The following is a 13,478-nucleotide window of genomic DNA, read 5'->3' as shown; positions in this document are numbered from 1 at the left end:
TTTTGTATCTCATTTGTTCCCTTGCCAAGAATAAACTGCAATGTGAGAATGACGATACACACTTGACAAGTGAGACTGCTGAAGGATCAGACTCTTTGCAGCGCATAAAATCAAAGAAGATTACTGTGAAGTGCAGTCACTGTAAGGTATTGCTTCACATCTAGTAAGGACAGCATGATAAAACTGATTATAGAACCCCATCCCTCTCTCTGATTTTATTATATGGCATGTCAGTGCTTTGTAGGACACATCTGGACATGTGACACCTTAGAAAAATGTGATAGTGTATGACAACCTATTACAACTAAACAAACAGTTATGGCTGTACAATGGGTCGGTCCTCCAGCAAGTCGACCCTCCAGTCGCTTGAATCCCAGTTAAGTTGGTCCTCCGGTAGGTTGGTCCTCCAGTATGTTGGTCCCCCAGTAGATCAGTCCCTTATGTAGGTTGACCCTCCAGCAGGTTGGCCCCCCAGTTTGGCTGTCTAGTAGGTTGCTCCTACCATGTTGGTCTTCAAGCAAGTTGACCCTCCAATAGGTTTGACTCCCAGTTAAGTTGATCTCCCAGTTAGGTTGGTCCTCCAGTATGTTGGTTCCACAGTTAGGTTAGTTGTCTAGTTCGTTGCTTCCCCAAGTAGGTTGGTAGATGCTTGCCCAGTTAAGTTGGTCCTGTAGTTCAGTCGATCCCAATTTGGGGAGATCACAGGGGGGTGCATCAGAATTTGTCTGATCTGAGCTCACTACCAGTTTTCCCCTGTTTCACCAGTCACCAGTTTTAACCAGTGTTGTGTGTGTCTCCCCATATGTACAATATGCAGGGCTTAAAGTATCTCTGGCAAAAATAATAAAAAATATTTAGAAAAAAATATGTTGATGCGGAATATTGTCAGGTTCGAGCAGTCAGTTGACTTTACCTACCAATGGAAGTAGAGTATTGCAGCTTTCCCCTCTCCAAACTAACACCACTAGTCAGAAGTAGAGTGAGGGTGGGTCTTGAAAAGCATGTTTGAGATCCAGCTGCAGCTGATGTTGCATTCAAGACAATTTGGGAAAATCAGCTTTTAATTGTCAAAAAAATAAATAAAAAAATAGCTGCTCCACATATTTTAATGTTCAGCAAATGGTGACAATGTACCAAACTTAATTTTTCTCCTCTAAGTTAACCTTTAACATGAATGCTATGATATTGGAAGTCTGAAATTCCCGAGTTGGAACTTAGAAGCTTCCTAGTTTCTGGGGGAAAAAGGTTTGGGAACCACTGCTCTAGATGGCTGCTTTCACCAGTACGTTGGTCTTCAACTTCGACTGGTTCTCCTGGTAATTTGGCTGTCCACTTGGTTGCTCCTCCAGCGAGTTGACCCTCCAATCACATTTACATTGGTCTTCGAGTTGTGTTGGTCCTTGAGTTACGTTGGTCCTCCACTATGTTGGTCCCCCAATTTAGTCGGTTCACCAGTAGGTTGGTCTTAGAGTTACATTAGTCCTCTAGTCAGTTTCTTCCTCAATTAGGTAGATCCTCCAGTAGGTTGGTCCCTTTATAGGTTGATCCTCCAGTACATTGGTCCTCTAGTAGATTGCTCTCCCAGTTAGGTTGGTCCTCTAATTGGTTGCCCCAATTCATGAAGTAGTTGGTGAGATATTTCAGAATGGACCAAAGTCACTGATTGACTTCTGTGGCTGAATATGCTTTAATTTGTCTAAACCTTCTTAAAATCCATGTTGGTAACCAGGTTGAGTTTAGACAATGTGGGAAAATAAAGGCTGTGAAATCAGCTGGAATGAAAATGGGGAACAAAGAGGCACGATGCCATTTCAAGTGCTATTTATATCATTAAGAGGTCAGTGAGTAATGTGCTATCAGTTGAGACGAGGCATGAAATCACCTTCACGCAGAGAGAGCAGGGCTTACAGCAGTGACCAGACTACCCTAACTTGAAGGATTGAAGCAAAATGGGCCCTGACAGACATATTTTCCTTCATGAAACTGTTTCCAGGTACACAAAAATGTCCTTGAGCTCTTCTCATTTTTCTCCTTCACAGAGTAAGGTTATACAAAAATAGTAGCATATGAGTATAACTTTGACAGTAAAAGCCTTGTGCAGTCTGTTGTTTTCTATAGCATTGGTTATTGTTTTACTTTTCTTTGCTTTTAGGCCTATCAGATAAAAACATCTCTGTTGGATGGAAATTTCGATGTTCTGGCATTAAATGAGTTGACTTGTCCTGACCAATTTCATGACATTGTCTACCAGGTTACTGTGGTAATGTGCAATTCTTCATCTTAAGTTGCCAATAATATGAATGTTGCTCCAACTATTATGAACATTAGATTTTATGGCCTTGTCTGACCTGATATCTTTGCTGTAAGTGGAGTTTTTTTTAATATAAATGCGCTGTGCTTGCATGTTATTTTCTTCTCGTCACATTAAATGTAATTTCACAGAGCTGCAGCTCTTTCTCTTCAAATGTTTGAATTATTAAAATGTGGTTTTCAGCAGGGAGCAAAGACGTTTGTGGAGATCACATTTTTTAATGGTTCCCTACGGGCATAATATTCGTTTGCTGGAATCGAGTAGGATCCACAGCCACCCACTGAGGCCACTCCCTTTTGTAAAACAGAAGGATTTTTATATTTGCCAACATGTGCCATCCAATTAAAGAAAAAACGTAAAGGGTGTTGTGCCTTTTAAAATTCTGACCATGATGTTTTCTTATTTGCTGTTAATGAAAACAGCTTAAACATCTTCCATAGGATTTCTCTCTTCAGTTCCTTCATAAAGTCTCTAAGTCATGCATACAGCTTCTGCATTGCCTAAACATTATGAACACATGAAAATATCTAGTTCTGGCTCATCTGAGAACTGACACGGGTCTTCTGAGAGGATCTTGTGGTGTTTGACAACAGAATGTTGGATCTTAAGGTTTGAGGGGAGGAGTCTCTGTGGATCAGGCTTATTTCAGGGCATCCCACAGATACTTGATCAGTTTGGGATTTTTAGGACTTTGGAGGTGAGGTCAACACCTTGTGCTGTTCTTCGTGTTCTTTAGTTGTTCCTAAACCGTTTTTGTGTGTGTCTGTGTCAGGCTGCATCCTGCTGGGGATGGCTACTGACTTCAAGGAGTGTTATTGCTATAGGGTGGGTGTACCTGGTCTGGTGTAGGTGGCTGGTAGATGTCTAAGTAGCACCCATAAAGAGAACTGTAACATCACGAGATGGTCAATGCTATTTACTTATGACATTACAAGATATTTTGTCTCATTCTATTAAAATTAAGCTTTCTTTCTTTATAATGTTCTTTACAGTGGCTCTCACACACAGGGAACATTTCATAAATATAATAATTTTATAAACAAAATTTAGATACCCCACTAAGAGCTGGTTGCAGTTTTGTAGTGCATAGAAAACGATAAATCTCAATAAGTCGAATCTGTAAATGCCATAAAATATTCATGTGTTGGCTCATGAAGATTTATTACAGTCAAACATGCAAAACAGGCTATAAAACTTTTGTGTGTGTTAATAAGTACTGGTAACATGAATGTTTTAAGAAAATAACTTTATATTTACCTGTTTTTATACCGAGCTGTAAACCTTAGCTTCAAACAACATGTCGTGCTGCTACATGCGGTTATGATAATAAAAGTATGAGCAGAATTGAAATAAATTTACATTAAAATCCTCTGGCTGTGTTAAATGTACTGTATGCTTTGGTGACAAGAATATGGAGCTGGTTGGCAAACTCTCTCATGACTTTTACAGAACCTGTGAGGAAATAACCTCCAGTGGTGGTCCGTGCTTGGCGCTATTGTTCAACCCTGATTATTTTGCAAGTTTATGAGCCTTCATGAGCCTTTTTTGAATGCTCTCCTCATCAAATATACATTTTCTTCTTTCACTTAATTGTGCCAAATTGATTCCCCTCTCATTTAATCAGTTCTTGTAAAAACTAACGATTTGAGAAACACTTTAAGAGGTTAACCATCATGGACTTTACAGCTCATAAACTGTCTTGTGTTGTAGGCGCATGTGTGCCAAACGGGACACAATGTTAGAGAGAGGGTGTGTGCGTGTGTGTGTGAGCGTGCAGATATCTGATAATTTTTGCTTATGTGCCTAAGTTCCTTTCTTTAAATTTCTCAAATCCATGAAGCATTTGCTATTATTCTATTCTTATGTAACTTTTTGCATGCCATTTCCTGGTTAACATCCACACTCATCAACCCTCCCACTGTTACACACTGGGATGAGGCGTTTCCTTTTTTTGGTAGGACATTTGAAAAGTTCATGGTATCACAGTCTGGATCATGATATCATCTGCAATCAGTTTTTTTGTTAAATTTCACATTACGCCTGCCATTTTTAAACAGCTGAATCTGACACTGTCACTACTAGTTGCAGTAGAAGTGCTAATTGCACTGTTGCACCCTCTGGCAAGTGTCAACAGCCACTTCAGTGGAGAAAAAAAAGGGGGGGGTGGGGGATGAAAACGATATCTCCTGCAGCTTTTTTGGCAGTTCTTCGGCATCGGGTCCTATTATGTCAGAAAACTGCGGCAGATTTGGAACATGTGAAGGAAATTTGCATGAATAACTGAAGGATAGAAAGGCGGCCGTCACAGTTTCCACTGCAGTCTAAGGAAATGAGACATGGAAATGTTTCAAAATGGCCTAATGCATTAATGAAGCTCAACATGACTGACAAAAAGCTTGATTACAGTGTTTGTGCTTTTGGCCAGAGAACAGGGAAGTAGAGGCCCAGTAGTCAAAAGATATAAGTGCTTGGTCGGATTAACACGAGCACTTTGCCAGAATCCTGTCATAATTTGATGCATTCAAATCTCCAAAGCATGCCTCCACTCTTACAGACATTATCTTTGTATTATATAAATTCTATGATGTCACATTTTATCCTGTTATTCAAGCCAGGAACCTAATGAAGGATTATGATGTTTGGCAAATTACACAAGCATTTTGACATGTCTAGCTTTGGGATACTTGCATCTCATTAAAGAAGTAGATTGTGTGTTAATGTAGTTGATACAATACCAATTCATATCAGACCAACGGAAATCTATTTACTTGGTCCTTTCAGAACCGTTGCAGCCATTTTAGACTTGGAGGAGAGTAAGCTTTCACCCTCTTATATACAACTAAATGAGGCTGCATTCACTCGCAGCCCAGTCTGCTGCGATTTTAAACAACACGCACCATTCAAATGCAAATGTGTCATGCACAATATATGAGAAAATAGTTTTCTTGCAGAGTGGGCTACTTGAATGAGATAAGTGGATACAGCCTATCTGAATACGGGTGGTAAATTGGTGCAAATTTAATATTTTGACCACATTACACGAGTCATTTCAACCCTCTCACACAGCCAAGACCAGACACTTAAATTCGCACCGAGCCGCATGTCATTTCAGCTCACAAATCACACATCACAAGACATTCAATCAGTCTTGGATTTCCCTTTATCATATTCCAGCTAACTACCAAAATTGCCCCCAGTAGAATAACTTCCAGCATTTTGACTGCAAGAGTTTGCAAGCTTACAGCTTACCTTTTTTGACAGCTTTAGAAAACTTATGGATGAATCATATTTATTGACTAGGAGTGAGACAAAATTGTTATTATCTTCACAGGCTCCAATTTATCCCCTTCCTCAAGGATTCAGACTGATCCACTGAAGGATCAAATAAATGTAACAACAGGTCAGTGCACATTTTATTTCAGTATTTTCTCCTCTTGTTTTTTGATTACAATTACAACACCTGACCAGAATGAGTCATAAACCACTGCAAACCAGTACAGATTCATGGGCAGCATTTCCAGATGGGAACTGCTACAATATCTCACCAGACACAAAATGATGGTACTTTGTTGGGAAATTATGGTAGGTGAGTAATGATCAAGACAACAAAAAGATATGAATGCTCACATACTGAAAAAAAAGCATAAATTTCCTTCTTCGCTCAAGAAGTATGAAGTATAAAGAGGGCTCTGACTGATTAACTGAGTTCATTGTACATCCTGATAGGGTTGGACGTTTTGGCCATCAGAAGAGAACAAAAACTGACATATAATTAGTTTTACGTAGACCCCTTCACGGTTTGTAAACAATGTGACGTTTTTGGAGGGGCTTAACTGGAAGCCAAACATCTCAAATATGTCTGTGAAGGTTCTCAGTCATCCAGGTCATGGTAATCCAAAAAAGCATTGAATAAGGTCAGCTGGACTTGTAGAATTTCTTGAAAATTTCAAGAAATTCTACAAGTCCAGCTGACCTTATTCAACGCTTTTTTTTGGACAAACATCTCAAACACTATAGCCTGTACATGGCGGGTAGCATATTTCAATGGACTGTTTTGGCATGAATGGACATGGAAATTTTATATTTTAGGCAATGTACTAATACACTCACTCTCCGAGACTGTGAGTCTTATTTAAAAAAATGTTGACTCTGACTGATGGGACTACATTCACCGACTCCTACACTCTCACTCACTGGATGGACGATTTGACCAAAGGAGGACACAGAGGGGACGAAGTGAGTTTCTGTCTTTATCAAGGGAAGCCTCTCCAACAACGATATTACAAGAAGTAAGCGGAACCACTGTGTGTAAAGGTAGTAAATGCAACTTCTGCACATTAAACATTAATGTTTAATGAGAATCCTCTAAATAATGATTAACTTAACGTAACTTCAGTCATGATTTGGTCTAGCTCATAATGTTATCCGGGCTGAAACTGCTTATGCATTACAAATTAATCTTATCTTTTAATAATTTAAAAGCCAAACCAAAGTTGTCTACGACTGGCAGTGGCTGGTATGCGATAAAACTGTTTTTGATTTTTTGGTTTTGGCACCAAAAAATACAGCAAGATGACATTTTCGTGGTTGAAAGTGACAGTGTTCAACTCAAGCTTCACTCTGTTCTGCCTCCAGCTAACATTGTGGCGTCACAGTGACATAGGCCATGAAGGGGTCTATTAGTAACACGAACTTTGTTGTTGTTGTAATCACCCAAAAATTACAAAGCACATTATTATAACTTGGGATATTTGATGGGTTCTGTCAGTCTACTGAATATAATTCCAACCAAACCAAAAGAAATGTGGTTTGAAAAAGGAACTATATTGAATCTAGCATATTGTGCCATCGTGTAGCGGCGCTTCTTTTATGATTTGCACATGTATGGCTACTAATGGAATTGCCACTTGTGGACAATTTCCCTTCTGATGGCGGCAGCAGCAGCATGAATGGAGAGGTCTTCACTCGGACTCGGTCAGGTGCATCAAAAATAATCAGCCAGCCTTTCATCTTTCAGCGGTCCAAATCCATAGAAGCCATTTTCAGAGTGAAGAGGTGAATATCCTAAACAAGTCGAGTCAAACAACATGATTTAGATCCAACTGAGCTGCCTTCTGGTTTCTGAAAGCTGCACTGAAGGCTGAGTGTCTCAAAAACAAACAAGCACTGAAGGTCATTTCAGTGACTGCCTGGGAGAGTACCACCAAGCAAAAACTGAGACAAAGGAAATCAGATGTGTTTGACACAGCTTTATTGGTAAGCATAGGAAGTAGAATAAGTTATAATGACTTAATATATCATCATTTTATTTGAATTAATGTTCATGTTGCTGGCTTCAAATATGCTCACTTGCCACTTTATTTGCTACATCTGTTCAATTGCTTGTTAACACAAATAGCTAATCAGCCAAACACATTGCTGCAGTTCAATGCATTTAGGCACTTAGCGGTGATCAAGACAACTTGCTGAAGATCAACTGAGCATCAGAATGGGCATTTAAGTTACTTTGAACGTGGTATGGTTGTTAGTGCAAGACGGGCTGGTCTGAGTATTTCACAAACTGCTGATCTACTGGGATTTTCACACACAACCATCTCTAGGGTTTACAGACAATGGTCCGAAAAAGAGAAAATATCCAGTGAGTAGCAGTTGTGTGGACGAAAATGCCTTGTTGGTGTGAGATGTCAGAGGAGAATGGGCAAAAGGCAACAGTAACTCAAATAACCACTCGCTACTACCAAGGAATGCAGAATACCATCTCTGAATGCACAACACATCCAACCTTGAAGAAGATGGGCTAGGTAAGCAGAAGACCACACCGGTCAGCTAAGAACAGGAAACTGGGACAACATTAGACAATAGAAGATTGGAAAAACGTTTCCTGGTCTGATGAGTCTCGATTTCAGCTCCGACATTCGGATGGCAGGGTCAGAATTTGGTGTAAACAACATGAAAGCATGGATCTGTCCTGCCTTGTAACAATGGTCTGGTGGTGGTGGTGTAATGGTGTGGGGGGATATTTTCTTGGCACACTTTGGGCCCTTAGTACAAACTGAGCATGGATTAAATACCACAGCCTACCTGAGTATTGTTGCTGACCTTGTCCATCCCTTTATGACCACAGTGTACCCATCTTCTGACGGCTACTTCCAGCAGGATAATGCACCATGTCACAAAGCTCATATCATCTCAAACTGGGTTCTTGAACATGACAATGAGTTCACTGTACTCCAATGGCCTCCACTGTCACCAGATCTCAATCCAATAGAGCACCTTTGGGATGCGGTGGAACGGTAGATTTGCATCAAAGATGTGCAGCCGACAAATCTGCAGCAACTGCGTGATGCTATGATTCTAATGGCAAAGGGGGTCCAACTTTTTTACAAGCAAGGTGTACCTAATAAACTGTCTGTGGAGTTAAACTGAAATTGTGGTTATTGTATCACAAGCTGTGTTTCACAAAACCTTTGCTGTTCGAGTGAACACTATAAGCACCCAAGGACAACCGATGCACAAGCAATTTTTAGATAATTACTAAGACACAGTGAAAGGATGAGGTCTTTTCCTCAGACATACTATGAACTCTTAATACCTACTACCTACTCCTACTCCTGCTACTTCTGGAAACATCAGCAAACACGTCTTAAGTTGTGAATTTGGACCTCACAAAAACTGCACTTACAGGCTCATGAATGCTAACAAGAGGGGGAAACCCATTAGAATGTTTTCAGTGAACACAGTAGAAATTATTCCATTTGAAGGCAGCATCTGTCCAATTACTCGGAGGCCCTTAAACTTTGGGAGCTGCTGTCATATCTCCCGAACAGTTCCTTCCCCACTGCTATGAAACTATCTCAATTAAAGTAGAGGCTTGATTCTGTAACGGGGGGCTTTGACGTAGCATCCATTAGTTTATTTCAAACTGAATCTGCTGAAGCATAGAGCCCAAAGAACAAAACGTATACCATCTATGCCATGGCCAAATTGCACACCGCACTCCCGAAGCATGGCCAAAATCAATTACTGAAAAACTCTGCATATACAGTATATAAACCACAGCAGCATGGAGTTATGGATAAACATTATGGCCACGTTTGAGAGGCTTAATTTGAGCTGAGTTATTTCGGTTTTCCCTCTAATAAAATGGGACTATATCTGTCTAAACAGAATGTAATTAATCATCTGAAAAGGTTTTTATCATGATCATTACATTATGAAAGAGCCCATTTTAATTTACATCTTTCTTGCTTGCGGATGCCAAAACCTCCCTCCTGTGTAACCAGTGGCCAAAATGCTGTCCCGAAAAAATAATTGAATAATAAAAGTGTTTACAACATCTCTATCACACTTAATCATGTTAAAATGCATTGTATTGCACTGAGACAGGCCTGAATGGAATTTTATTAAGTCAGCAAGTACAGATTTGATTCCATATAAAGATATTTAACAAGTTAGTGACTGAAGGAAATACACAAATTGAAAAAAAAAGTTACAATTTTTCACATCATTGGCTTTATAAATATTCTATAATTCTTAACACGGGCTCAGAGGACTCGCTGCTGCCACAGTTTTGCACTGTATTACATGAAATCACAGAGCAGACTGTTGGTTCCCTTGTGTGAACTTTGGTAATGAGTTATTCATGCTCATAAGATGTTGATTAATTGGACTGTCTCCACCACAGAAATATAACACGGGCTCTAATTTGGATGGACTTTGTCTTCCCCTGGTGCGTTTTATGATTATACTTCACAGAGCGGGTCATTTCAGGCCGTCAAACGGATCAGTGGAATTCCCTGTGCAAAAATAAAAGTCAATAATTAGAAAATTAGAAAACCCACCTCAGTTTCTGTCTCACATTATGCAGCCATCAGTACTCACAATACATCAACACGCTTTGCCTTGCACTCAGATACTCAAACAAGAGTGAGACACCTTTCAGGAATAACGAGTTCTTTCTTTTTATATGTATCTTGAAGTATGTGTTAGTTACAGAGAGCAGCGGAGCGAATGTCCTGAGCTGGGATGACAGAGATGAGAGGTGCCGGCATGACCAAAGCAGAACCCCCTGAGTAGCTCAATTTCCAACAGGAGCCAAGTGGAAGTGTGGGGAAAAAAGGGAGACTTTGATTTAAGCATAGAAACAATCTTAGTGGCAGTATGGTCCACAGCAGGGCTGGTTTTATAGGAAAATGTGTCAGCTGAGAGCCAATACTGTTCCTTCTGATTATTCAAGAGTTTCCTGTTGCATTGAGCCATTTTGGTAAATACCGTGTATTAAAAGAGAGAGATGTCATATCAGTGACTAATAAAGTTTGCATTTAATAAGGGCACAATCTTCTTTGGTGATTAGACCAAATCATGATGCCATGACCTCTGAGGAGGAGAACATGGACCTGTGCTTAGTGTTAATATCATTTACAATAGCAGCGTGTGTGTCTGTGAAGGTTCTCAGTCATCCCGGTGATACTCAGTGATGAAACATCTTCAAGAAACTCGACAAATCCAACTTTGTTTGGATAGCAGTGTGTTTGGTCTGAATGAATGAGGCAAAACTGCACTCACACAAGTGGACGTCAGTTGAGTAGGTGGTTTGTTAGTGACGCATGTGTGTTCACACTCGCAAGCGGCACAGACCACCTCAAACGCGTCCTCAGTTCAACTTACACCACCGACTGTGTAAACATGGACAATACGTCCCCACTTCCTTACACCGACCAAATTGATGTTGTAGCCAGAGTGTGCGTGGTACGGGCTGAGCGTAGAGCCCTGCGGTGCTGCGATCTCAATGACCCACCCACACTTTTTCAATTAATTGAATTAACTGAAATTAATTAATACAGCGTTCTGCTGTACCTCCACCAATTACAAGGAAATGTTAGATTATACACTTATTTATTTAATTAATTTTCTCAACTCTCACTGCTTTATGGAGTGGTTGGCACAGCAACTCGTGGTCTGGACGATGTCACATCCTAACTAAAGCAAAATCTATCAGTTTATATTGACTACCTAAAATGACTGAAACCATTCCGAGTATCCACTGTCAACCTCACTGAACCCCAAAAATGAAACCCAACGTGGGCGCCATGTTGGATGAGCTGACACTCCAAATATGGATATGACAGTCGTGTCGGACATTGAAACCCGTCCTCCCAACTCTCCGCTGCCTGTTAGCTCGGACTCAAAGCAGGAACACCCTTAATTTTGCACAATTTTAAACTGTAATAAAAGATAAACAAATTAGTTAGAAAATAATTCACTCCATGTAAAGTTATCATGAATAGTGAAATAAACTATTGAGACCAAAATCGTTTTTTTGTACCAGGCTGCAAACATGTTTAATATCATTGTAAAGTTAGGCTTTTTAACATGGAGGTTTATGGGGATTTGCTCCCTTTTGGAGCCAGCCCCAAGTGGCCACTCGATGAACTGCAGGTTTTTGCACTTCCATGTAGGCTTCATTTCTTAGACCTGGAGGTTGCTGCTTGGTTAATACCACGTCTAGACAGGCTCACAGAAATCCTATCGTTTACCCCACTGGTGGGTGTGACCAAGGTCCTGGATGTGAAGGCTGGAAGCCAATGTGGTCGAGGGGGGATGCAGCGGTTTTGACTTGAAATGGCAGCTGACAGCAAAAGAGAGGAACATATTTAGATTATAAAAACAAATAAATGATGACTGATTGAGAGGATGAAATCAAAGGTGTTTTATTGGAAAGTCCCACAACCCCTATACAGCTGGTGTAAGAGTTGAGTTATACTAGATGATTAGAAACGTGGAAAGAGAGAGTTGTGAAAGAGTGGGGGTAAAGATAGAACGCCTGACTGGACTTGCACTGCTCTTCATATCAACAGGACCCTTTTAGACGAGTTAATTTTTATCCATTATGCAAGACCATGGAGCAGGTGCCTGATTTGATCCATTTTTATTCTGTGGCATGGGCTCGGTAGCAACGAGGGGAACAAGGAGTCCTGCAACAGATAATGTAGCCCCCGCATAGACCTGATCTTAACATTATGGAGTCTCTTAGGGATTTCATGATGAGACACGCTAAATTCAAAGAAGAACTATGGCAACTTGTCTGCACCTTGAAGTACCGTGAAATTTTTTGTAGAGCAACTGTGCTTAAAAGAACTTGTCTTTGTGCATGAATCATAAAAGCAGTGTGTGTAAAGTGTTCATTATCCGTGGAGTATATCTGCCTGTTTAGTGCAAATTTAACCATTACTTGCTCTATTGCCGTGGAGTTGAGAAATTCTCAAGATGTTTTTTTGGCCTTCAGCTGCAGGAATAAATGCCTGTTTGTGAGGCGCGGGAGCTCACGCCGTCCTTGTGTGTTCATGGCTGTTTAATGAATGTCCGTCAGACTCCACGTTTGGCGCGTGTGTGTCGATTTCCAGCCTGCGACAACTGACAGAGGAGCAAACTGGGAGCTTTGGAGGGAAAATGCATCATGTTGTTCTACTGCAGCTGATTAATAACGCTTGTGAAATGCAATGTTGACACCTTTCTCAGGAGTGAAGCTCTACCTTTGCACTGCAGTCATCTCTAATAAGAGTTCTTGTCCTTATGCAGCTCATGTGGCATGCTAGCAATGTCCAGTGGCATGCAATGCGAGGAAAGAGAATTTAATGGCTGACTGTGCAAGGGCTCATTACTTGTGCAGCAGTCAAACACATGCAAGTATCTTTTATGCTAACATTCTGGTCATTTCTATCTTCTTGTGCAGTTAATTGTGTGTGTTTTTTTTTTTTTACAACTTATGTAGTGTGATTTGTAGAGACCTGATATGACTGAGATGAGAATATTTTATCAACTCTGCACAGATAGCTGCCCAGTCAGGGAAGATCATTTCTGTTAATCAGAAAGCAAAAAAGGGAATGGGAGAACCGCCTTTTTAAAAAATCTACAAGGAACTGGCACATTCAGACTTAATTTACAGATTATTTTATTTAATTAAATAAAACTTGAGAATGTTATTTTACCACTGTAACACCATTTATGTGGTTACTTCAGAAAGTATTCAGACGCCTTCATCATTAGCATCCCTTGTCATGTACATTTTAAATTGAAGAGACGTAAGTTGACAAACTTCATATTTGCCCCCCGGGAAACCTGTCAGGAGAAAGGGACAAACAGCCCTCTTAGAAATTTTGCAAACACG

The 13,478-nt window shown here is 40.3% G+C and overlaps 1 protein-coding gene across 2 annotated transcripts in view; it reads left to right on the top strand.

Annotated features, from left to right (window-relative positions):
- Nucleotides 1-13,478, top strand: part of lrrtm4l1 (leucine rich repeat transmembrane neuronal 4 like 1) — a 56,066-nt gene that overhangs the window by 30,956 nt on the left and 11,632 nt on the right. Inside the window, exon 4 of one of the 2 annotated variants that reach the window (XM_047568942.1) lies at nucleotides 5,643-5,711. The exons of the other annotated variant lie outside the window; for it this stretch is intronic. Within the exon in view, the coding sequence (XP_047424898.1) occupies nucleotides 5,643-5,687 (45 nt within the window). The 3' untranslated portion in view covers nucleotides 5,688-5,711. The remainder of the gene's footprint in view (nucleotides 1-5,642; nucleotides 5,712-13,478) is intronic. 2 annotated transcript variants of the gene reach the window in all.

Source organism: Mugil cephalus, chromosome 19 (genome assembly GCF_022458985.1).
Source record: "Mugil cephalus isolate CIBA_MC_2020 chromosome 19, CIBA_Mcephalus_1.1, whole genome shotgun sequence".
NCBI lineage: Eukaryota > Metazoa > Chordata > Actinopteri > Mugiliformes > Mugilidae > Mugil > Mugil cephalus.
Note: the sequence above shows the minus strand (reverse complement) of the source record. Positions and strands in the feature narration are given on the sequence as shown.